Here is a 26,656-nt window from a genome sequence, read left to right on the forward strand (position 1 = left end):
GAAGGTGTTTGAATGGTTCTGGTTAGCTTGCAGCTCCCACAGCACTGTCAGCTTAGGGACGAACGAAGCATAGTATCGTCCTGATGACGCGACGCCGTGAATCCGTCGTGCCTGGAGTTCGTAAGCCGTTGCCTTCCAGCGGTGTCTACACGTAAGCTTTTCTCCTTCGCCTTTCCAGCCCTCCTTTGTGCGTCTGTCCAGCTCTTCGTACAAGGCTTTGCGCTCAGGTGGCCGTCGATTATTTCCTCTGATGCTCTTTCACAACATTTCACCATGCAAAATATTTTTTCTCTTCTTTCTTAAAGCTTGCAAACGAATTTTCTAATTTAGGACAAAAGTATTTAGTAATTTTCTCAAAATTACTGCCTAAAAGTAATTAATTACATTACAAAATTACTAGTCTTGAGAAGTAATTAATTACATTACTAATTACTCGAAAAAGTAATTTAATTACTCTAATTCCATTACAGTAATGTCATTACTGCCATCTCTGATCAAGATCCCCCAATACACGCAGCTCGTACCATGGCTGTACGCCCTAAATCTGGAAACCGCTGGATATCGTGGAGGGCTGTTGCTGGATAGTTCATAACCATAAGGCTTCTTTTATAGTTGGATCTCCAGTGGATGGTGATGAGCTGCAATCCATCCAGACCGGAAAGGGAATCGTGCATCGAGCTTCCGGTAAGTGAACTAACCTGAAAAATGGGTGCACTGGGACGAACAGCTCGATGTTCAAAGCTTGTATGTAGAGTGTCAGAGCATCAAACTGCCAAAAATGACCAACAGACGACTCGATATATCTGAGCCAGAACACCAAAAACAATAGGTGCCATAATATTCGAGTCACGACATCTTGTCGAATATCCAAGTAGGTCGAAACATTCATCGAATCAATGGATCCAGCCGAGTCTCATTATTCAGTCTAACGTGTCGAAACACGCAGTGAGTCAAAAGATCCAATGTGTCGCATGGCGATCGAGTCAGAACATTCATTGTATCAGAACATCCAAAAAGGTTAAGACGTTCATCGAGCCAGAACTTGATTGTATCAGTCGAGAAAATCATCCACCCTTGTCGAGCCATTAACGTACCCGAGAGCGTTCAGACTTCGTCTTTGACACATGATTCTGCACGACTGGAGGCCGAGGCTACATGAACTGTATACCACCCAGTGCTTCCAACGCGTCGCTACTACCCAGGATTAGATGCGTCTTCAACCGAACCCAAATCATGTGACCCACGAGAGTTATGCAAACGACCCGGCTGGCTTCTGACATCAGCTAGGCGGTGGTACTGACGGTGGAATATAGCATGCGACGCTTGTTAATTCGGAGAGCAGGTCGTCTGCTTCTTGCGCAGGAGGTCGGTGACGTCAGAACGACTTTGAGCTCTGATTGGTTTTGATTGAAAGGATAGTGTGTATAGACCTTAATGCTAGATGCTTTTAGGTCTACCCACTATACTTTTTTTCAGTCAGCCGATAAGAGCTCGGTGTTCTGACATCATCGCAACCCCTGCGCAAAAAGCAGACGAGTTTGCGCTCCGTATAGACTGAGTTGGCGAAATTAGTACACTAATTTGACATATTATAACGCAACATTGCGTAAAGTGCTGTAAAACCTTCTCAACTTTATGAACTTCATGACGGAAACTCAAGGCGATAAAGCAAGATGCAGGCATACTTCGGAATCATTAGAGAGATAGCGACCTGAAATTCGAAAAAAAAAAAATCTTAAATCTTTTACGTACCGGAGTTTTACAACTAATAGCGTACACTCTTGTCAAGTTTTACTGCAATGCCTAATATATGTACAGAAAAATAAAACATTTTACGCTATCCGACGATGCCAAATCACGTTATCTTCTAATGGCTGTAGTTCCGCGTCGGTTAGGCTTAGAATGATTATACCCTCGTTAGAAAGAGCCTTCCTCACCTCACAATTTCGGCACATTAACCAAGTTCGGTCGGGAGTAAACACTACATGAGAATAACAACACCATATAAATCTCACTTTTAGGAGGCTATACGCACGAACAAGACTCGGAAGGCCCGTCCTGATTGAATAGAAACCTGAAACTGTAGAACCGGCATCTGTTTATAGGGAGTCACGTGGGTTCGTCTGCGTTGTGTTGCGACGACGCTCGCCCCGCCTACAAGTGCTGTCGCTGGTTTGTGTATCGGAAGTACATCAAATTTTTAACTCGTTTCACAATCAATGTCCACACGACGACAACCAAACACACTCGAAGAAAGCGTTTGAAGCTTCGATTCGCTCAGCAAAGCCACACAGCAGATCAGATGGAAGCGGAAGGCACTGCCTATCTGGTCCTGGTGCCTTTTAATCGCCACGCGGAAGGGTTTTTACCTTTCTCTTTTGCCTGGCAGGCCGCCGTGTACGCACCGTTCCTGCGCAAATAAATCACTTATCACTTGCCACCACCACAAAAATAAAATGTAGGGTGTAGAAGCTTGAAACAGTTTTTTTTTTTCTTTCTCAATTTCACTTTTTCATGGCAACTCTTATTTGAGAAGATCAATCTTTTCGACGCCTTATCAAATTTATTCTTCGTTGTCGATGTTTCTGCACTGAAATCTATTAAGGGATGTGGCTAGATATCTATTTCTTTATTTAAATGAAATTTCCATTGCCAGAAAGGAGGTTTCTGATGGGCAGAAAATGCCCAATAATGTGGAACATTTTCAAGTTGATATATTGCATGGACAAAGCTCAACTTTCAGCGTAGTAAATATATAGCCTCTCTTCCCATATATTTTAGTTGAGGCTTAAGCTCAGAAATACCCAATGTTTTACAGAAATATTTTTTACTATAAATTTTCTTGCTAAGTTAAGCGACCTTCAATTAGCACCGTAGCTGTATACCTCCTCCTGTAGCTTGTCGGAAAGTTCTCTCAAAGTTTAAACTTTGTACAGTGCACTTGAACAGACAGGTGCATAGACTCTTCATATTTCAACTATCAATAATGAATGACTGGTTTAAAAGTTGGCACTTCAAGGTGGAGTCTCCTTGACGAAAGTGAGGAAAAATCAGCCAATCACCCAGCTGAAACTCCAGGTTCAACTGAGCAAACCAAGCCGTCATCCGCGCTCCAGCCAAATTGAGATGTCCGAGCCAAACTAGGACTTCCAGCAGATCTGAAAATTAAGCTGTATCAAAACGTTTAGCTGAGCAAAAGAAATAGCCGCATTGAAACTTGCACCTAAAAGGTCGATTACACGTGGTACGCTACCGGTAGAAAGAATAAAAAAGCTTAATGTAAAAAAATAAAATTGCGCTCGTGTTAAAGCATGGTGTCGTGTTTGTACGTCGTGCTACAAGTTCTGCTCATGCAACGGAACATCATTCTCAGCCCAAAAAGGTACCCACGGTGCCGCCTACGCTGCCTGCCCCTTCCCCTCCGCCAGTGCCGATAGAGTCGGTGTGCGTGGACTGCCCTCCTGGACCTCCTGGACTAAACGGAACAGAGGTGGGCAGCGCTTCCCCACTCGCGACTTTCTAATCGTGCACTGTCGCACGGATATGTGCTTGTATCTGAATAAAGCTTTTACTTGCAAAAAGGCGAGCGAGAAAACCTAGATTAATGCTGAGCCAGCGCCAAGATACTACAAAGGCGCCGCAGCAGTGATACTGCTGCAGCGTTGATACAGCGCTACGTTAGCGCTGCACTGCGGGTGTATACGGCCTGCAAGTTAGTCTGTTCTTTGCGCACCTCGAGCGCTTGTTTTTCTCCGATTTTAAGCAATGACGGATTCACATGCAACAGAGTGTTAATACAGTGTTGTGTCTCGGCATTGAGTTACCTTTGTGGTGTATACATATATGAACGGGCCTTTGCAGTTCCACAATGCCTACAGGCTCCGGTCAGTCGCGACGCACGGGGGAGAGCGAATGGTACGCGTGTCTTCCGTGTGATGGGGCCAGCTAAGTGCTCAGCAATTCTGTCCTGCGGTGAAGTCCATAATCTACTCCACAGGGGGCTCTCTGCAGGGAGTCCCCTGTGGAGTAGATTATGGATTATGGCTCCGGCACCTCGGCAAAGATGCACCATATAGGAGCACTTCAGCTATAATCTGCGCCACACCGGTTACAATATTTGAGAAGTCATTTATAGGGTGCTAGGGCCGCATATAGTTACGTCACAAAAAAAAAAAAAAAAAAAAAAAAAAAAACACAAAAGGAGGTGGAGTTGAAGGCGGATTAAAATTTCAAGGCAACAACATTAGGGGAAGGTGAGAAGAAATTACACCTACAGATGATATTCCTAAATAATAAAGGAGTATAATAAAATGGCTCAGTCAAAACGGAAAACATGAGGGTTATTCCTTCGTGTTTCGCTGGCATTTTATTCAGGCATGTTTCGGTAGCAGTTCAGAAACCTTGACTGGCGTTAGAAATCTGCCGGTGCGAGCGCATAGCTTGTCAGGGTTTCCACATTCCCGACCGATCGCCTGCGAATGGATTCACATCGCAAACAAGCTCTCATGTCACTGTTTATTCGCTCACGTCATGATCCCGCGGTCCATCGTAGTCGGGTGGTTGCGGCAGGCAGCGCCCGCGCCAACGGAGAAGGCCCGGTGCCCACGCGTCTCCTTGGTGTCGGACCAACTAAGGCCCTTCATGTCGGGTGTCCGGTCCAAAGACGAGCGAGCATCGGCCCCTCGTCCTCGTCGTTACATCGGTCTCCTATGTTCGTAACACTCCCTTGACCACGTGACCCTTACCTATGGGCTACACTTGGGGATAATGTCAGCCCCATTTCGGGAACTACATGTTACGTGACGTCAGGCTGCGCGGACAGGTCCAGCCGCGGGGGAGGGGAAAAACGGGAGGTGATTGAGAACGCCGGAAAGGATTACCGCAAGCTTTGGCTACATCATATGTAAATGTAAATATACGTACATGAGTAGGTGCTGTGGTGTACTGAAAGCCCAAAACTACGCCACTTTCCCATTTATTTGTTATGAGCTCTACCTTTGCATTTCGGTTACGCCAACCCGCTATACGAGTTCCGGTACTTTGCAGACAAGGCTATAGCGACGCGCATGCGCAGTAGTGCTGTCCTCGTGTCGGAGGGCCTATAGCTGAGGGGTATGCGAATACGGTCCACGTAAACTCCCTATGGATTCAGTAACTCACGAACCGGTCACTCTCCCAATTTCTCCCTAAAAGGGAGTTCCAGGCCTCCCAGGAGCAGACGGAAAACCTGGAATTCCGGGAGTGCCGGGGATGAAGGGAGAACTTGGCAATCCCGGGGTACCGGTAAGGGGGTATATCTGTTCGCTATACGCCAGCTGTATATTGCTGGGCACCATGAATCTTGATGCATAAAACGTGGATACAGTGCTGTCCAATGCAATCACAGTAATTGAGGGGGGAAAAATAGACGGGTTATTATTTGTATTTTTTTTTTTCGGAAGCAAAGCTTTTTGGGGACACATTCGTACGACTTTAACTATTTTCCGCCCCACAATCCTTGGTTCCATTGCGATTATAGGGTGTGATATAAAAATTAATCCTCAACATTTTCGTTTCTTTTTTTTTTTTGGTATAGACTATCCTTTGAGTGGAACTCATTTCTTTATTTATTTATTAATTTTGTTCTTAGTTTGTATGATGTTCTAATTTCATCGACAAAGTAACTTACGCGGTCTCCACTGAGAGACTATAGAAAATAGAATATATATTTTCTTGTAGCCGTTCTAGAGTAGAGTGCATCCGCAATATATATATATATATATATATATATATATATATATAAGTTTGAAACAAATACTGTACCCGAAAATTACAGCCGTGGTACCCTCCCCGTAATATACAAAACACTAATAAGTAAAAAAAAAAAGATTTCTATATAACCTACATTTCAATTAATCAAGCTTCTGCTATAAAATCATCGTCATAACGAGCATAACATAGATTTCAATCAACCCTGAAACGAAAATGGCCCCTAACCCTATAATCGTCATAAAGAACTCTACGTTTCGTATAAGACTCCTCCCTAACCCAGAAACCCTGTACTAAATTGCGTATCAATAACTAACGACCTGCATAATCCTAAGAGCGGAACGCCGGTGGTGCCTAGGGACTACCGGGACTGGACGGACTACCAGGACTGCCGGGACCAACCGTAAGTTTACGTCGTCATCGCAAAACTTTAATTCCTTCGAACGTCTTTTTTTTTTCTTTTTGAGGCTAGTTTGAAATTATGACTATTTAAATCATCATAATGGGAAATGTTTTCTTGTGATCGCCGTTTCTTTGAGATCCACAGGGACCTGTGGGATCTAAAGGATCGACTGGAGCCCCCGGAATACCAGGAGCACCGGTGAGTCAGTTTTAATAGAGCCCGATTAAGTTCATATTACTATTTACCTGCAGTATTATACAGTAGCACCTAGTTACGGTCAAGATCTGCAATTTTTCGTTGTTGTTGCTGTTCAGTTATCATCGAGATGTTAACTGTTGTTTATTGGCTCACAGGGCTTGAAGGGTCAGAAGGGAGACAACGGAGTTCCTGGCGAACCTGGCGTACCGGTATAGTTCGAATTTTTTATCCGATATCTTGTATGTTATGACGTTCAAATTCGTTTCTCGCAATGACTTTAGCAGATTTGAAGCAAATAAAAAAAAGTGCGGAATTGGCACCGCGTACTACATGATCTCTTGTTCCAGGGGAGTCCTGGTACGATGGGGCCCAGGGGACCGCAAGGACTTCCTGGAACCGCTATTGTGGTACCGTATTGTTCGTTCAAACATTTTGGTGTGGGAATGTCCCGCGTGACATATCGTCAGCTATGAGTGCAGCGACACAGCACATTTCATTATAAAACTGTCGTTCACAAGACATTTGTTCCCTTTTACTACGGTAAGTTACATCTGAAGAAGGTAGGGCGAAGGAAAGAAAGGCTGAAAAGGAAGAAGCAGACGAAACGCTGGAGAGGAGAGGGGGAAAGCTTCTCCTCTTTCCAACGATCCGTCTGCTTCCTCCTCCCCGGCCCTTCCTTTCCCTCGCCCTAACTTCTTGAGTTGCAACGGACTATAATTTCTATAGACATTTTCTGTGTACTCTCGTCTCCAGCCACCTAATAGCCGTATCCGGTATGGGCGACGAAAAAATAATCCAACGTTTCAACCTGCAAATAGTAAAAAAATAAAGGGGATGCAAAGCGACAAAGTGTGACGTTTACGCTTATATCCTAAATGCCTTCTATTGGCGTGGCAAAGGCAAAACAATGTTTTCGCCCATACTGGAAGTGACGTCAATTCAAGATGGCGGCGCACTTGCAGAAAAGGTCTATAGACCGTTTTACTGAAAGAGGGCGAGAGAGAAAAGGGGAAAGGGCCACCGGCACTTTCCTCCTTTCTGATTGTGTAGAAAGAGTGAAAGTCCCGGATGAGAGGCTTCGCCGGTGTTGGGTGTCTGCTGTGCCCCAACTTCGTTCGCGCTTTCTTTCCTGTTTTAAACTCGCAAACTTAATTAGAGCCAGAGGCTTCGATGGCAACAGTCCCCCGGTCATCGGGACACCATTGCTGGGTCTTAGGGTGCAGGATAAAAACAGAAAGCATAGAATATTGTCCGAGGACATATGTAGCTTGCAAGGAACCCGGCAAGGCGAGAGCGGCTGCAATGTCTTTGAGCTCCATCGCTTTCCACATGACCCCTGTCTCCGGCGGCAGTGGATTGCGTCCGTAAACCGAAAAGGCGTTTCCTCAACGCCATCCTCTCGACTTCGCTCAAAACATTTCGTGAAAGGAGCGCGCACCGAACGCTGTACCGCCGATTAACATGGGGTACGCTCGCAATGTGCGTGCGAGCTTTCTCATGATAACTGCTGTTTCAGTTTGTAAAATTTCGTAACTGAATTTATCTTAATAGTGATAATTTGCAGTGCAGACTGACTCGATTTTATCATCTACAACACTTAGTTGAAGGCTCATTTCCGCCGCCGGTTGAGGCTGGAAATTGTTGAAAACGTAGTTCTATTGTTTGTTTGTTTGTTTTTTAATCGCGATCTCCTGCGCGATACCAGAGAGCCGGCAAAAGCGCTCCTTGAGGTGCCGCTGGTGGGTTGTTTCTGTTGACTAAGGCGCTTGATAGTCGCTGCAGGAACGTCTCGTGTGTTGCGATCTGCGTTTTCGAGCCCAGTGTGCACGTTTCTTTGTTTGAGTCATGGCATCCGCCAGTGTGGCGACGGGGGGAACAGCGGCAGCGAACGTGCCAGCGATAGAAATTGGAGGTGAGTACTCAAAATAATGCATCAAATAGTAAAATAATTCGTGGCGGCTTCGAGGCTTTCTGTGGTTCGATAAAAGTACATCTAGAGCGTCTTCGTCGTTCATTCACAAGGAGATATAAGAACAGGGACACGAAGATAAAAAAAGTGAAAGCCGTTTACAAATCCCTGTAACGCCGAATTGGAGCGCAGCTCTTGAGGAGGAGGAGTGAAGGGTACTGAGGGGAGGGTAGACCCCTCCTCCTTCTCCTCCTCCTCCCCTCATTCTTTAATATGCTCCCGGGGGGGGGGTCACGTGACCTCGGGGGGGGGGGGGGGTGTCACGTGACTTCAGGGAGGGGGGTCACGTGACCTCGGGGAGGCGTGACCTGGGGGTCACGTTACCTTGGGTGTCACAGGGGGGTCACCTCAAGGTCACGTGACCCCCAAGGTGACCCCCACGTGACCTCAGGGGGTCACGTGACCTGGAGGGGTCACGTGACCTGGAGGGGTCACGTGACCTGGAGGGGTCACGGGGTCACGTGACCTTGAGTTGACCTTGGGAGGGGTCACGTGACCTTCGGGAGGAGACCACGTGAACTCGGGGGTCACGTGACCTCAGAGGGGTCACGTGACCTCAGAGGGGTCACGTGACTTGGGGGTCACGTGGGGTCATCTTGGGGTCACGTGACCTTGAGATGACCTTGGGAGGGGTCACGTGATCCCAAGATGACCCTTACGTGACCCCCAAGGTCACGTGACCTTCAGGGGGTCACGTGGGGTCACGTGACCTTGAGATGACCTTGGGAGGGGTCACGTGACCTTGGGGGTCGCGAGACCTTGGGGGTCACGTGACCTTGGGATGACCTTGGTTACGCCGACGGCGACGGCGACGCCGCTCAAGCCGGGAACGGGCCCCTAAGAGCTGCGCTCTAAAACAGCACAGCAAGACGATATGTAGCAGCTCCGGGCGTTTACAAAGTTAATTGAGGTTCCCGTTTCGTGTATCGCTTGTTGATTACAACTAAAACCGGCTACGTTGAAATAGGCCCATTGCAAGCAAAAATGTATAAATGGTTCATCATTTCCAGTCATGCGGAAAGCAATGGAGCTTAAAAACATTCCAGCCGTACTTGCCTTGCCGGATTCCATGCAAGCTACATAGGCCCTCGGACAGTATTCGACGCTTTCTGTCCTTATTCGTGCACCCTATCACCCAGCAATGGTGTCCCGATGACCGGGGGACTGTCGCCATCGAAGACCATGGCTCTAATTAAGTTTGGGAGTTTGAAACGTAGAAGAAAGCGCGAACGAAGTTGGGGCACTGCAGACGCCCAACACCGGCCAAGCCTCTCATCCGGGACTTTCACTCTTTCTACACAATCAGAAAGGGGGAAAGCGCTGGTAGCCCTTTCCCCTTTTCTCTCTCGCTCTCAAAATGGCGCTACCCACGATAAAACGGTCTATGGACATAAATTTTTGCGCCAAGGCTCCAGATTTCCTCCCCAATGACACAAGTTACTTTGCAATGGCCGTCCTTTTGTACATTCCGTGTGTTCGACAGACAAACGAAAGACAAGCGTTCATTTTTTTTTTTTTTTCAACATGAAATGATGGGAGACGCAAGCGATTACGAGTAAATTGAAAGCGATTGTCATCACGGCAATTTTTCTCAATTTCGAGACCTGTAAACGTGATGCGTTTCTATTGACATATAATAGTGTACCATGAATCTTTGTTGTGAACACCACAAAAAATTGAATATTATAACATAAAATTTGTAAGTGAGGCAATTACTGCGAAAAAACGAATTGAATTTATGATATGGCTTATAACTTGTTTCCATACTGAATCGATGTAATGTACGTAAGCGCTTTAATTTCGGGCTTTCTGAGTAACTATTTGTAAAGATGCTCTATCACGTACATGAAATTTAACTCAGATCCAATTTAAATTTATTTCTGAAACCCCGTTTCACCTTTAGACTTGGGGAGCAATATTTTGGTACAGCAACGCACAGTATAACATGCATGCAATAGGGCTTTTTTTTTTTCTTTCTCGAGTTGATAAAAACTGCTATACCATCGCCATAGTCCTCCGGCATGCCCACGCTTCCACAAATTATCTCCTTTTGAATGAATATATTTGTCTGTTTCATGCTGGGCTGACTCCCCCATGCCCTCCAGACCGAAGGTTCCATAGGACCTCCCGGAGAAGTCGGACCACCGGGGCCCATGGTAAGTTTACCGTTGAACTCAACAGACTCTCGACAACCTATTCCGGGTGATGATCCACTAAAGACTCAATGTCAAGTTTTAGTACAGCGCCCGTAAAGCAGTTCCGTACTCTCGAATAATAGATGTTGCGCACGAAACCCATGACAACAGTATTTTCAGCGTACGCAACTAATTTGCAGTACTCATGTACTAAAACCTTATAATACTGATTACTTTCTCGTGTCTCTACTAAACTAAGGCGTATACTTATTTGTGATTTTAGGTTGTGCAAAGTTTTGCAGACGTCTGTAGGTACCAACACAGCTTGTGCTGACTTAACGCAGTCTCTTCTAATCATCTTCTTATAGTTCAGTAGAACGTGTTTTATTTTGAATATTTTAGAACTTTTTTTCTGGTACCGTAATTTCTCGCGTCTGTCGAGCTCAAAGCGACGTACCACTATGCTTGTAGAAAATGAGGCAGATGAGGAGGCGAGAACGCGCAGGACACGCCAGAACACCTATGTCTGGTTGGAATGATTAGCAGGTAGAGGCCAAGCTATAGTTAAATGTATCTCTGCTCACTCCACGAACGCGTTCGAATGCGAACGCCGAACGCCAGACGCGGGTGTTCGGCATTCAAACGCGTTCGAAGAGAGAGGAGAGACAAAGGCAGCTATGCGGATCGCAAGTTCGTCTGCTTCTTGCCCAGGAGTCGCGGTAAAAACTTCGAGGCATTTAGCATTGAGATCTACCCACTATATTTTCGATCAAAGCCAATCAGAGCTGCGGTGACGTCGTTCTGACGTCACCACAACTCCTGCGCAAGAAACAGACGAACTTACCCCGCATAACTTTGCGTCTACCCTCTAATCGTTCCAACCAGAGCCTTGCGCTCTGACGTTACTGGGCGCTCTCGTCTCCTCCTCGTCTCCCTCAGTTTCTACGCGCATAGTCACTGGCAGATGAATGGAACGCAGGGCGCGACGGATCCCGAACATCTCGTTATCGTACTGCAGCCAATCATAATGCGGTATTAGACTACGAGAACGGCTGAAAAACAAATCAGAAACCGCGAAGCGTGAAAAAAAAAAAAAGTTACACTTCGCGGTTTTTTAGTTTTTAGCGCCTATAGAGCTACGACACCGATGACCGGAGTGCGTCGTACACAGTAATAGACCGTTTCCAAAAGTCCGTGGAGCAACATCGGCGGTCGCCGTTGGTTGGGCACGGAGCGCGTGGTTGGCTCAGAGCCCTCGCCGACAGTTGACGCAGCCCTCGCGTCCAATAGGAGCACATAGCACGTAATCAAGCAATGGAGGACAGGCAATGGCGCGGACTTGCGAAAGTGGTGTCTATTCGCGCGTTATTGCTTAAACGCTATTTTGGAACGTCAAAAAAAAAAAAGAAATATATATACATATTTATATGTTTCAAACTTTTTTTTTTTTTTTTGTAGGGTGAACAGGGCCTGCAGGGGCTACCTGGACCAGTGGGTCCCCCAGGAAGCAAGGTGCTGTTTCCTTTATTTCTAACCATTATTTTAGAGTCGCAAGGTGTAGTTGTTGTTGTTATTTGCGTTATGAAAGTTTTGTGCGCGGTATACAGGAAAAAAAAAAAGTATTGCAAATCGCTGGGCAATCATATTGCATACGTGAAGCCATCTTGCTTCACGAACGTTTAGCGGTACTCTGAGTTTCGCAGACGCCAGACAACTACGTTCACGGTGTTCTTCATCAGATAGTTTAACGTGCATTACGTGTACCCCTGATAGTGGTTCCTGGAATGAAGCGATACTACCGCTAATTGGGCTGACAAACATGGCGATCTTCCGGAGCCTTCGATAATCTCCAGCTCATCTCCCTCAGTGCCCACAGTTGATCGAGCTCCTTCTCGCCTTTACCTCACTCCTTCTCGCCTAGCCCTCTGGTCACATACCTCCCCGTTCACCAATCAGCGTCGAACCTTCCACTCTACCTCTCCCACTTGTCAGCCAATCAGTGTCGAGCCTCGCGGCCACGCTTTTATTCGGGCCTCACTTTTGGGCTTCACGAAATGCTGAACATTTACTCAAAGAACATTTCACGTTAAAATAGGCGTCGTACGCCATAGTTGAATGTAAAATGCGCGCGCTTTTACGCGACCATATCTTCCAAATTCTAGAACTCTCTTTTGCAATGGTTTATGACTAAGAGTATCCCCAAAAGGCCGGGATTTGTAGTTTCGTTAACGTAATGGTACCAGACTTGATTCCGGCGGTTTCAAATAAGGTGCTAAAAAATGCTGTCATAAATAAGGGAACATAAATGTGCAATAAAGTTTTGCATTGACCGAAATTCAGTGTATGTTTTAAATAGTTACCGGTGGCTGCGATTAAGTTCATTTTTTCATAAAATCTTAAGATTCTTCAGTCTTGTCAGGTCTTCGATCACACGATATTGGCTTGTGATAAAAGCCACCATCGAAGAAGACCGGGTTATGCGTATTAAAGATGGAAACTGCGGTGTCTAGTTCGCGTCCCCGACTGGAGCGTTTATGTCGACCCATTCCACCCATGCCTTGAAAGTGGTCTCGAAGAGGCGACAAATGACGTCGCAGACGCCGGAGGGTCGTGCTGCCGGATGACGCGATCCTGGCGGTCGGTTGTAGAAGTTCCGGAAAAAAAGCATGTCGTTGCCGTCGCGGCGTCCCAACTCCTGGCTGCCGAAGCTTCCGTGGTCTGTCACATGCCGGAAAGCGAACTGCAGCAGAACGGGCGTCTGCCACATACACCACAGCTGCTGTGACGCCGCCAGGATCGCGGTCGGCGACAGCGCGACACTCGTGTGACGTCATCAGGTGTAAATCGAGGAACCACTTCTTGGGACGCGGTAAACACAGCAGTTGGAAACGCGTTCACGGCACAATATGATAGAAACATACAAAATATGTGGTAATCGAGAATAATGGGTCAGTACCTAGTTGTGTAACGTTAAAACATTCTTAAGTATATAACGCGCTTATGAGTGGAACCTAAACCTTAAGAAATACATACAAAATTAAATGTTACCTGTAACTTAGCTGCCACAAGCAATTAGCTCCGAGAAAAAAAAAGTTATAAAAAGATGTGTAACATATACATCTAAACTTTTAGGGCGAACCCGGCGAAAGAGGAGTCACGGGGAAGACGGGCCCCCGTGGTCTTACGGTGAGCACAGTCTTACAGTAAGCATGGTCTCGCGGTAAGTATAGTCTCCCCTTGAGCATTGTCTTGCGGTAAGCATGGGCCTATGATATAAGCGTGGTCCCCTGGTACAGACACGATCCTATGAAATAGACCTGGTCTTATGGTATAGTCATGGTTTTACGATAAGTGTGTTCAAGGTAAGGGTGACTTACGTTGGATAAGCTTCAGGACTGTGAGGTTTTGTACAAGCTTCACGTGTCCAAGAGCGTGCTGTTCTTATGTATGCAATGTATGCGAAATGTAAAATATATTAGACAAAACCTTGTAATGAATTCGATGAACACATGTGCGGTCATTTTGAGAAGTTTGTTCTCGCGGGGCCTGATGAAAAGGTTAGAATGGTCCCAAATGTTTTGGTTGACAAATTCTGTGTTATCGCAACCGGGGATCCCACGATCTATAATTTCCGTAACAAAAGCAAAAAAAGAAAAAAGAGGATATTATGGAAAATGAAAGGTTAACTCAAAATTAATATGTACCAACACAAAATTATTGTCCTGTTGATTTTTGTGGACAAGGAGAAAACGTTTCTTGGGGTTCAGCAATATCTTCCTGCAAAGCGCTCGGTCTTCGCGCTCTATTTATTTGCCGAACAACGTCAGACAGTTTTTTTTCAAGCGCAAACTAGGCTTTGTAATCACGTTGCGTTCCGGTAATGAACTTGGTTTCGAAAAAAAATGCCAAGTGTTTGCCAGAAAAGAGAACCCTGTTTTTCCTACTGACAAAACAAATTACGAATCACCGTACCTCAGCCTCGTTCCAAATCTATAGAGCTAGGGGCTGTGACCCAATGCCGAGGTTTCAGAACTTACCGTTATCTAAATCGGAAGATATATAAAGGGATTTTCAAAAAATGTTCAATGAAAAGATGGCGACCAACGGAGCGCACATATACATGGAGACGAATGGCAAACACTATACCGGTAATACTCCTTATTATCTCATGGAAAATGTTCTGAAAACCGTTGATAGTCATTAAATTTAATAACGGTATAGCTTCTGAAACTTTTACACCTGGTTCGGACCAGGTGTAAAAGTAAAAGATATATATAGTGCAACACCTTGGCGGAGATTCAGGGTTCGGCAATGCGCTATGTGTATTCTTGCAGTGAGAGAAGCACGGTTCTGGTTCTCTTCCCAACGCTAGGTGCCTCTCATTGTTCTCTCACGGACAGCCACAATATGTAGAAATCAGGTCTTATTTTCTCCTAGACATCATATTTGCCTTGTGCAAATGATCGTCATATATAAAAAAAAAACTGTTTACGACGAAATTGAGTCAGGCTTATCTACCGCCACCTACTTTATATTCTTAGTTTTATGACATGATAGTTTCCGTTGTTTTGTTTAAGTTTCGTTGTTTTGAATCAGCTTTTAATATTTTTGGTCAAACGCATTGTCCTCTAATTAGGCTCATTTAACGTCGCGTTTAACAGATATTGATATACAGGGTATTCCACGGAACTTCAGTCGAGATTTAAAATATGTTGGTGCATTTTAAGAAGACGGAAGCAAATAAATTTTTTTTTTTTTTTTTTTTGGAGCAGGTCAGGCTTTTTGTTTTTGTATTTTGCCCGATTAACTAAATAATTAAGATTAATTATATAAATCTTGAAATATATAGTTTATAATAACAATTTTTATGACGAAGCTGTAGAGCTTCCTCAGAAGCATTCAATTCAGTAGTTTTTATTAAAAAAACATAACACCTTTTTTGTGTGTGGACTTCGAAAAAAGTTTGCGAATTATGAAAAAAACGAGTGACTCCCCATGTGCACCTTGTATTCCAGTACTCTCAGCCGTGGCTTGAATAAACTAGGCCTGCCTGTTGAATAGTACACTGTTGACTGGGCGCTGTCAATAAATTCGCGTTTTTTTTTTTTTTTTCATAATTTAGGCACTTTTTTGAAGCCCGGAAAAACGAAGCGTGTTAGAGGTTTCTTGATAAAAACACTGTAATAGTTATTTCCGAGGCCGCTCTACAACTTGGTCATTGGAACTTGTGCTCTAAATTGAATTGTAGAAATAAATGAACTGCGCAAAGGACGAGGACAGAGGTAGAAACGACTACGACACACGGAGCGCAGTTCATTTATTTTTACAAATCATGAACCTACTAGCCCGCCAAAAGTGTTACTTCTAAATTTAATATTTCATAAAGCATTAATCCTAATTAATTAGATAATTGAGAAAAATACAAAAAATAGCCTGATTTGCTTCAAACAATAAACAAACTTATTCGTTTGATTTCGTCTTCATAAACGTTCCCAAAATATTTTAAACCTTGGCTCAAGTTATATATATTTGTTGAAAACGTGTAGACACTGGCGATGCACTGGGTCATCAATCCTTGCTTGCTTGTCATTATTATTTTCCCGCACCAGGGAGAGCCTGGTCCAAGAGGACTGCAAGGAGAGCAAGGCATACGAGGTCCTGCAGTGAGTGCTCATTTGTTGGCTTCTGGTCACACGTTCCTTGTAAAGACCGGTGGGCACATAAACGCAATAGACGTGCTGACAGCCTGAAGAGTTGATTCATTTGAGAAGCGCTTAAGCCTATGCCTATGAGATCGTTTGCTTCATTGCAAACGAAAAGGTTACGGACAAAAATGTTCACTAATTATATTTTTGAATAATGCTTATTTATTCAGAAAGCTGAAAATCTGTAAAAGAAAGCATGAATAAAACGCTTCGAAGTGCCTGAAAGGTCCGTGATCAAAGTGAATAAGTTGTAAAAAAAATTTTAGCGACTTGTAGCTTCAAAGTACTACAATGCATGAATGGCAATATTTAAGGTGCAATTGTTTAAAATTGTTTAGAGGGCATTAAACCGTCGCTTCTGGGGTCGGAGTTGGAACCTTTATTTTTACCAGTTCCCCGCTGCATTGAGCGGTAAAGCTTGGTGCATCCGTCTCGTGACATCAATTTCTCCATCGACCTTGGCGAAGAATCTTGATTGGTGTGATATAAATTGTGACACGTGACATAAATTGTCGTCACGTACCCTAAGAACGAATTCAGTTTTCCTTCTAAATTTAGCGGGAAATTCACGAACTGACGCACAGACCAACGAAAAAAGTTTTGGAATAGGGGGTTCTATGAAAAAAAAACATTTTATGCTTTAATAATAAATGGATGAAATAAAATATATATTGTAGCATCACATCTTAGGATTCATTGGTTAATTATTGCCCTATATTTTTTTTTTTAATTTTAATTCAAGCTATAAACGTTTTTTTTTTTTTTCATTGCAAGAAAACGGCACGAATATACGAAAAAATTTAAGCGTAAAGAGTTTGTATCACAGCTATGAGGTTAATCATGAGTAAACTCATGGCATTGTTTTACGTGTATGTAGTCGACTAGATGACCACACTTGCAGTTAGATAAAAGATCTGCAGATCGGAGGTAAATTCGGTGATTGACCATTTATGTTAATGTTTTTGCTCATCTGATTGCTTTACTAAATATAATTTTACTAGAAAACATTTTTTGGTGAAAAAAAAAAGTATTTACTAAAAAAAAAAAAGCAGCGAGCCAACTTGGAATGCAACTAACTTACGTAATCGTGATGCAACTAACTTACGTAACCGAACCAATTTACTAAATACGAGGCAGTATACCGTATCAGCTGATCGGTTTTTAAATTGACTACTTCTGATCACGTGTAGTTTAGAATGAGCCGTTAATTTTGCACTTTTTGATACTATTCCCAGGGTCCTCCTGGGCGCGATGGTATTCCAGGAACCACCTCAGAAACGTCTACATCTCCCGTAAGTCTGCATATTCTTAGTCTGAGTTGAGCTTTATAGGCTGTATTGCTTTATTTGAGTAAGCTGTACAAGTCTAAATTCATTACATTATTATTGTTGTTTTTTATTTAATTATTAGGGCGTACCGGGACTTCCGGGAATACCAGGAGAGACCGGACCTCAAGGTCCTCCCGTAAGTACGGCGGAGCCCCATAATAATTAGTACCTCACAATTAATTGACAAAATAAGTTTAAAAAATAATCAGCGCGTGTGAGGTGCAATTTATTAGAGCACGGTTAGGACACATCGAGCCAAACAATTATTTCCATTGTAGTAAAATTAATAATGAGCACCAGTGAGTTGTAATGCGGCTTTTTATGTTATTGTGCATGTTTATCATTATTATACTGTTGTGTAACCGATTTCTTAAGTTTGTAGGCATCGTCCTTGCAGTGTTCTATAAAATGGTGTAACATATATATTTTTATGCTATTGGTGTAGGGTGCATATGAATGCTAACGTGTATGCAATGTTCATTGTTCCACATCTCTCTGCTACCTGTGTATGTTTTGTATATATGCCTACGTTTGCATTGTTCATTGCCCCCGATCACACATGTCTGGATCCTCAATGTACCTACAATATTAATGAATAAATAAATGAATGAATGTTTTGACCTATCGTGATTACTCTAGGAATGATCATTAAGCTATCTTAATTTTGAAAACAGTTGATCTTTTTTTGATAAAGCTGGATTTTTACTTATTATCGATGTGCACTGCGTGACACTGTTAGCGTGAATACGACATGGGAGCTCTTTTCGTACTTCACTAATACATGTAATTAACGAACATGAAATTTCACCGCTTAATGACTGTTTTTTTATTTTAAAATGACAACAGAAAAACACTGGCGATCGCTTATTCGCGCTAACGGTGCCGCACTGGCTTGCTGGCTTCTCAGCAAAACAGGAGACATTTGCTTAGATGCTGATACATATTGTATCTGTTAACTCCTTGTCTTCAGGGAGAAAAGGGGAGTCGAGGACCGCCGGGCATTCAAGGAATTGAAGGAGAAAAGGTGATCTTAACGCAGATATGCTGTTTGTTTTATCATATTTTACTTTTGTTTTTGTTAGCGTTTGAGATGGTACTGATGGTGACAATTGTGTTTTGCGAAATATTGATTATCTTCGTAAGAATTCACTACCATTCGATTTCTGTCTACATAACCCGGCGATCTATCTACGTATAGCTACCAACGCTGAACAGATTATAAAGAAATACTATACCCAACAATCAAAGCTAGCATATTTCCACTCAATCTGAAAATTCAAACCTGTTAGGTTAGAAAGCTGATTTGCTCGGTCATTCTTTAACCTGGGCGGTTTGCGTATCTATCAGAAGGTCACTTGATCTGGATAACTATTTATCTCACAATGTAATATATCTGTCAGGATTAGCGATGATGATAACGCAGACTTTCATTTCTCACCGATTCCAAGCATTCGTCATTTTGGTTCTAAGGACAGCCAGCAAAAAAAAAAACAATTATCTAATTTTTCCCCCTTTCTTTTTTTCCTACAGGGAGTTAAAGGCGACCGCGGCATCACTGGACTTCCCGGACCAACTGGACCGAAGGTATGTCATAAAGCTTTATAGTCTGTTTCACCACGACCGTCATAAAGCTTTAGTGTATTTCACCAACGACCATACATAAAGAGAAGACTCCTTGCAGGTAACGTTATCGAAAGCGGTGGTCGTCAAGGAGGAAGTGTAAATTTATCATTAGCAAATTGTTTACCTAAAACTAACTAATTAATTTTTGAAATGTTTTGCCTTAACCGGCACATTCGAATTAAATATTGTTGCCCGTCGGTGCAATAGGTCATAGCTGTTAGAATTCAGACAACTAGAATCTGCTGAGCGTTATTTTCTGGCGACGCTATAGGCTATCTGGAGTCTTGGAAAAGCGCCGAAAGCAGCGCGCCCGAGTGGACAGCAGAGCGCGGCGCGTTTTCTACGACCACCTGATTCTATCGGTCTGCGTTGACCTGACACCCGCGCCAACCCGCGCACGCTGCGGCGGCTGACGTCACTTCCGGTTGGGACATCAGCCTCTTCAGGGCTTAAATAGGCCAATGAATAGCGCGGACCGGAATTTAGGTTTTTAAACGGGACTTTAGATAACTGATTTGTAGATTTTACTTGACATTCGTAACCTTACGTCTTTCGCGGTCGATAACGTTATTCCGATGAAATTATATTGTTTCATTCTTTAAGTGCCCTTTGATAATACTTCCCATTCGCTCCTTGTCTAGGGTTTAGGGTGTTACCAATAAACCGAAAACGGTTTATTGGTAGATTCCCGTGCTGCTTAACTAAGTTAAGCAGCACGGGATTCTACCAATAAACCATTTTCGAAAGTACGCTAGTCCACTCGCGGCTCCAGGATGCGTACTAAAAAAAAGCATGTAAAGTTAAAAAAACAAAAACAAAAAAAACCTTGCCTGTTTTGGAACACCGATTGGCGCGTTTTTCAGGACGTCACATCCCCTGGTTACGGGGGGAAAGGGGGGGGGGGGTGGGTGGAGAGAAGAAGGGGGGTACCTAGAGGAAATGGTTCCGTAGTCGCTATTTTGCGCATGCGCTTTGACCATGCATTGGATAAGAGTGTTACGTCAGTGTTCGCTGCGAACTCAGATCCCATCACGTGCTTCGTGTAGGAAGCGAAGCCCGAAAGATGGCGGCCGCGAGTGTTGCTCGATGAACTTGTAAACAATAGTCTATTGTCATCGGAAACGTTTCAACGATGAGTTAATAAGCTAAACAAGAGTCACATCCTTGCAGGGAGACCGAGGAGAGAGAGGGTACCAAGGTGACTCGGGGCCAAAGGGTGACAGGGTAAGTCTCGCGGCAAATCAAGTCAAGCATACCCGATGTAAAGTACACAATCATTCAGATATATAAAAAAAAGAAAATGCAGAGCACTACTGGTAGGAAGCAATATCATATTTCAATCAAAGAAAAAAAAAACTTTCAGCCTTTCCACTCTGGTGAAGAAGGAAGACCAGCGAAGCTGTACTATGGTGGGAATGAAGTAGTGGCTGGCCGCAATTCGGCAAGCCAGAGTGGAAAGGCTGCTGCCATCTATGAGCGACAGGGGCAACCAGACAACCGGCAGGCCGGTTTTCTGGTTGCCGCCGTCGTTAACAGACGGAGGTAGCTGTCCAGACTTTTGTGTCGAGATTTGTTTGCCCACGGACATGACACTGGGAAAACTAACCCTTTACAAATTCAGAGAAAAAAAAAACGTGTAAAGTTTTTTTTTTTTTGGTTTTGAAGCACTTGGGGTGTTTTGCGCTCTCTTTACATTCACATATTCAATCATTTTTTTATACTGAGCATTTCCTATTGTTTGTCGTTATTAATCTATTTTCATAGTATCGTGGAAGCCGATCACTATGTTTGAGTTTGAAGCTTTCAGCTGAAGGCATTTGTTTTCTGTCTATTTGTGTACGTATGTGAACTGTAAAGGGACCAATGCCTCGTAAGCTTCTTAGCCTTTTGCACCGGCCCCTCTATCGGACCCTGTCAGAAAGAAGACAATACAAAAAATAAATAAATAAAGTAACAATTTCTCCCCCTCTTCCCTAAAGAAACACACACACAAAAAAAACTCATAATATTCGCAAACTTTGTTCCTTTGCGCAGGGCCCCTCCGGAGTTGATGGTAGCAGAGGTGAACCCGGACTCATCGGCCTCCCTGTAAAAAGCCAGTTATTTCTCCACGTATTTAAAATTGTAATGATGGAATGCTTTTATTATTAATAATTTTCGAATGGCGTGTGAAAAAAAAAAGTGTTAACCCAGATATGCCTTGTTTTTCTTTTCAGCCATAACAACGTGCAAAAACTTTTAAAGTGCTTCGTAACGCGACATAAATTTTCTTACTCTTGTATCGGCACGACGCGTGGCCTAAAATCGAACCTAAAAGAGCGGAAGAAATTAATAATATTGAACATAGCTGCCTTATTTATAAAAATGGTCGCCAAAACGAAGGTATTGTTGCATTACTGAGCGATACCATGAAACTGACGGCGCCAATGTGCTTACATTGGTGTGAGCTTGAGTCGTGCTATATGTGCTCATGTGCTGTTCAGGCACCATTGTTCACATGAACTAAAACTAAGAGCTCAAAGGAACTGTTGTAAATTGAACATAATGATAAAAACACCCGAAACTGAGACAAGAGATGGACATCACAAACACAAAGTTTGAAACTTTGTGTTTGTAATTATGTAATTGTTCAATTAGTGACGTCACGTCTGCGGCAGCGACCTAAAAGACGCATCATAAACTGGATGTCATAACATGTAGTAAGTTTACAAATGAAAAAAAAAAAAGAAACAAATCTCTCAGGTTGTAAAAAAATATTGTCATAACTTATATGGTGATCTAAGTACTGATTGTTATAAAACACGCGGTCTTTAAGGAATAGCCACCTTTGTTTTGGGTTTTGCATGAAGTCCTAAGATATCATTGTAAACAGGGTCCCACCGGCAAAGACGGATCGTCAGGATTGTCGGGCCAGAAGGGTGAAAAAGTATGTTTCGTTTTTGTACCATATATTAGATCTTCGGGTTCTTGTGCGGGGCATTTATGGGATATTGCCTTACCATTATTTCACTCCAGACATATAGACTATACTTCATAAATTCCAAATAATGTATTTAATTCGCTAACTATTTGTTGTTATGATATTTGATGAAGAGCCACCTGCGTAATATTTTTGTTATTTATTTGTGCTGCTGCGCTTTTGTAACTCGTGGTTCTTGCGTAAGGGAGGAAGCCATTTACGTCCTACACGTTGAATCACTGTTGGTTTAATTAGCTGCAAGAAAGCAGTTTTGGCGGGCAATATAGCATCATATGCGTTAAAATAAGTTCTTCCCTCCCCCCTCCCCCGGGTTAATGGCGGCACAAAATATTATTGGTGCGGTATGTGCCATTCGATTCTACCATTCAGTCAAGTGCATTTTAGATAAACACCTCCGTTTTCCAACGCGTCTTCGCTAAAGATGAACTGGCATTAACAAGCATAAAGTCAACCACGAAACTAAAGAAAGATACAGGAATTTTTAATTAAACTTGAGGAAGAAAATTATCCATACCAACCCGCTCGTTCTTTCCTTATACAAGAATCCGCATGCTACATTTTATAATAATAATAATAATGTTAGCTTCACCGCCCGCTTTTTAAACCATGGGATCGTGCCTCTTTATTTGGCTTCGTGGCTCCTGGTATAATATAAAGGATTCCTTACCGTGAAATATCGCAGTTCTAATAAAAATATGCTGACTCATCTCAGGGCGAGCAGGGAGAGGTCGGCAAACCAGGAGACGTGGCCTACCCAGGAGAACAGGTGAGAATTCGTCGTCTGATGCATCGGTGATCTATTTCAAACTTTTGTGAAGTAGAAAAGTTACCGAGGATTACATCCAGTGCCAAGTTACATGTTGTAGAGGCCTATGAAAATCCTTAATTTGTACGTGCTCGGTTATACTTACCGAGCTCCGTCGGCATCAGAACCACTCGCCAAGTTTGTATGTTTTATCATCACAAAAAAAAAAGGCTCAATAACAAGCAGTGAGAGAGTGCAGGCGAGCTGGTAAACAGTCGACATCTTGTAAACCCTGAGATTTTGTTGTGTTCGTCCGTTTTTTTATCGTTCCCCATCTCAGGGTTTACAAGATGTCAATAACAATTTGCTTGCATGAAAAAAAAGAAAAAACAGAAACTAGCGGACGTTGTTTACTAGGTGGGCGGAACGCGGTTTACCGGAAGTAAAAAAAGGCGTTTCATGAAGCCACCTTGTACAGAAGTTCTTCCTCTTAAAATTGCAGGGTCCGCCAGGCGTCGCTGGTCCTAAAGGAGAGCCTGGAGCTGACGGTCGGATGGTGAGATAATTGACCTCGTCTCGGTTTCTAAACATGTCGGAGTTGCGTTTTTTTAACCGTTACTCGTGACGGCTAGTTTGCTTACCATTACACCCAATGGCTCTATTTCTGTTTCTCACTCGCCAAAATGTGTTTTATCATTAGGGTATCATGGGACCTCTGGGTCCCAGAGGATTCCCCGGACCTCCAGGACTGCCTGTAAGTTGTAAAATTTTAACAGCGATATTCTTCGCTCGTGACCGTTACAACAGCTAGCACCTTTCCGGTGTTTGTATCGTCCAGGCGAAAAATGCCGACTCACTTAGCCGTGGATGCATAAGCATGCGTCTGATCTTCCGCCGAGGACGGCTGCTGGGCAAGTTCGGAATGCGTTCCACAGCAGACAAGGAGACTAGCAATGCTTGGATATCGGGCTAGTTGGTTTGACACTCTGGGGTATACTGCGCTGCGAAGTTGTACTTAACCTATAAAGACGTAAACTATGAGATGATGTGAAAGACAGTTAAGAACATACTTGTGAAAGCTCGGCTGAACGTGACGTACTTGTGAAAGCGGAGCTTTCACAAGTATGTTCTTAACTGTCTTTCACATCATCTCATAGTTTACGTCTTTATGGGTTAAGTGTAACTTCGCAGTGCAGTATACCTCAGAATAGACAAGGAGGGCAGCGTGAAGAAGGCGATGATTGGAATCGATGGAAGATAAAAAAAGAAATGCATGTGACAGGCCGCAGTATATATATTTGGGAGTGGCCATTACGGGTACTACTTTTCCAGGAATACCATAAAATGCTGCACGCGCCTTGGACCCTCTAAAGTTGACTAATTTAGTGGGTTTCGACCATCATTCAGCAAGTTCCAAATTGAAACAAAGCTTTTATTTTACATAAAAATAATCTACTTGAAAACTCCTTTTGTGTGTCTGTGTGTGTGTTTGTGTGTGTGAAACGCTGTAGATCCCATAAACTGACCGATTAGCAGTAAATAAAAAGGTATGCTTGTTTTTTGTTTTTTTTTGCTTTTTTCGACGCGTAGTTATTACAGGAAACGTTTGGTAGCAATCAGTATACAACTATACAATATACAAGGAAACAGTCTGTGTATTAATAGGCAAACTGAGAGATCTCATTTCAACTAAACCATACATAATACTTACGCTGTTATGAAGATGTATGCGGTCCATTCGTAATCAACGTTCTGAATATAAACATTTCACTGAAACCTCGTTTCTGCCAGTTCAGTATTTAATACAAATTTCGACTTTTTTTTTTGTTTCAACAGGGACCCCCAGGGAAAGCAGGAGTACGGGGAGAGCAAGGCGCCGAGGTGCTTCTTTTTGTGTCTTTTTTGTTTTGTTGACTGTGCTTATTTCATATATTTCTTTGTTTGCGATACTTGCATATGCAGTCAATCCAAATCAAGCCACTGGCAGCTTAAGGGCGTGGCTTACCATGGGTATGATCACTGAAACGCGGGACGTGGCGAGTTTCAAGCATCTCATTATCGCTCCTCAGTTAATGAGATTCCAGCATTAGAAAATGAGAACGCAGAAAGACGATTCACGAAGCGAGGAACATTAATCTGTGTATTATAATTCGTTCATTTTTCACTCTGTTTAGAAGTCTTAACTGTACGAGCGGCCATCCGCACCAATCTCGTCCTTGTAACTCGTCACGTGACTAAGGGTGTCGCGAACTTTTGTCGAACCTGTGGGTCGACTGGTTAGGCGAATCTTCGACCTTTTAACGAAATTCGACCAAGCTTGACTTGTGTACAGTGTTGCCATACTTCTACAGAAAATGTTCGAGTATTGGGAAACTTTAGTTTATAAAGTAGCTGTTTAATATTTCTACAATAGTCACCAATCTTTTCAAGATAAAATTTTAAACATGTGTACCTTTTAATGTTTAAGTTTGTTTCGTAATGTGCGGCAATAAAACAATAAGCGTAACAAATATTGCGCTTCTCCTCCGCCAGGTGGAATCAGCTCGTTTTCAATTTTGCGCACGTGCACAAAAAGTCGAACTTCAGTCGAACTTTCGTTGAACTTGTCCATAGAAGTTCGAAAAAGTCGAAACTGCATATTCTGACACGTGACAGGATATCCAGGTTTGACTGTGTTCACGCGGAGCGATGTCACATGACGCTTAAGAGGCTCGGGATTGGTGGAGCCGGCTCGTTGCTTTCGTCCGCAATCAATGGAAAGTTCGCGAATAAACCAAAGATAACATTTATGGATGTTTGGACACTGCAATGGGTTGAACCGCAACCTCCATTCGTTAATACGCTCGCATATTTTAAACGCCCCTAAACAATTAAAACTGCGGCATCGCAACATTACGGTATACTGTTATCTAGTCTACGGGCTGTTTACGTATGAATTTAATCCAATCGCTCTATAATTTAACTCGTGCGAATAAACGTTTTTGAGAATGCTTTTTATAAGATTCTTCTGGGAATAAATGAGTAACATCTCGATGTTACTCGTCGCATCCTAGAGTGGAATTTACTCGATGTTCCGATTTCAATAAAGTGGTGTTCTTCCCGACAAATTCAGGGACCTAGGGGTGCCAAAGGAGACATCGGGCCGCAAGGGCTCGAAGGACCATCCGTAAACTATTCTTTAAATGAGCTTAACCCAGCTTAGCCTAAACTAACCAGCGACCGTTTTACCGCGTTCTTACTAACCTACCAAGTTCGTCCCCATATCTAGAGAAAATAGCGCCGAAATAATACCGGGACCAAGGCAACAGCGACAACACAAGACACCTTGTCTTGTCCCTCTTGCCTTGGTCTTCGTGTTACTTCGGCGCTGTTTTCCTTTGCTATGAACCAACTGTCCCAAATTACCACCTTATTTCCTCCGCATGGTTTTTTATATATCAATTCATCTCACTTTGCACATGATGGATATGTTGACTATCTCAATTAACTTTCGTTTGAACTTGCATGCCAACGATAAAACTAAATAAGCCGTAGATTTCGGGAAACTTAAAACTTTGAAAAAATTTAAACAAAACCAGCTGATATGATATGTAATCATTGTTTACTGAACAGTAATAATGTTCTATATCTTTATTACATATTGCGAGCAAAACTAACAAAATTGCAGTTATATTCTGAGGAAATCTACTTTCACAAACTAATTAAAATGCGGTTTTACAATATATTTTGGAGTCACTTTCGAGGTTTAAAAAGATAACAAAGATTAAACCAAAGTAAAAAAAAAAAAAAGTCGCCATGCGTTATTTTATTTCCTTGTAATTC

The 26,656-nt window shown here is 43.1% G+C and overlaps 1 protein-coding gene across 1 annotated transcript in view; it reads left to right on the forward strand.

Moving 5' to 3' along the window:
• LOC8043042 (collagen alpha-3(IX) chain) overlaps positions 1–26,656 on the forward strand; it is an 85,202-nt gene that overhangs the window by 31,158 nt on the left and 27,388 nt on the right. Inside the window, exons 3-24 of the mRNA XM_040209225.3 lie at positions 613–684; positions 3,374–3,490; positions 5,194–5,283; positions 6,107–6,151; positions 6,296–6,349; positions 6,505–6,558; positions 6,697–6,756; positions 10,424–10,474; positions 11,912–11,965; positions 13,586–13,639; positions 16,063–16,116; positions 17,394–17,450; positions 17,569–17,622; positions 18,457–18,510; positions 19,017–19,070; positions 20,280–20,333; positions 21,144–21,197; positions 21,982–22,035; positions 22,802–22,855; positions 23,337–23,390; positions 23,535–23,588; positions 24,671–24,715. Of these exons, the coding sequence (XP_040065159.3) occupies positions 613–684; positions 3,374–3,490; positions 5,194–5,283; positions 6,107–6,151; positions 6,296–6,349; positions 6,505–6,558; positions 6,697–6,756; positions 10,424–10,474; positions 11,912–11,965; positions 13,586–13,639; positions 16,063–16,116; positions 17,394–17,450; positions 17,569–17,622; positions 18,457–18,510; positions 19,017–19,070; positions 20,280–20,333; positions 21,144–21,197; positions 21,982–22,035; positions 22,802–22,855; positions 23,337–23,390; positions 23,535–23,588; positions 24,671–24,715 (1,293 nt within the window). The remainder of the gene's footprint in view (positions 1–612; positions 685–3,373; positions 3,491–5,193; positions 5,284–6,106; positions 6,152–6,295; positions 6,350–6,504; positions 6,559–6,696; positions 6,757–10,423; positions 10,475–11,911; positions 11,966–13,585; positions 13,640–16,062; positions 16,117–17,393; positions 17,451–17,568; positions 17,623–18,456; positions 18,511–19,016; positions 19,071–20,279; positions 20,334–21,143; positions 21,198–21,981; positions 22,036–22,801; positions 22,856–23,336; positions 23,391–23,534; positions 23,589–24,670; positions 24,716–26,656) is intronic.

This window comes from Ixodes scapularis, unplaced genomic scaffold, assembly GCF_016920785.2.
Source record: "Ixodes scapularis isolate PalLabHiFi unplaced genomic scaffold, ASM1692078v2 PGA_scaffold8__174_contigs__length_109621045, whole genome shotgun sequence".
Classification (NCBI taxonomy): Eukaryota; Metazoa; Arthropoda; class Arachnida; order Ixodida; family Ixodidae; genus Ixodes; species Ixodes scapularis.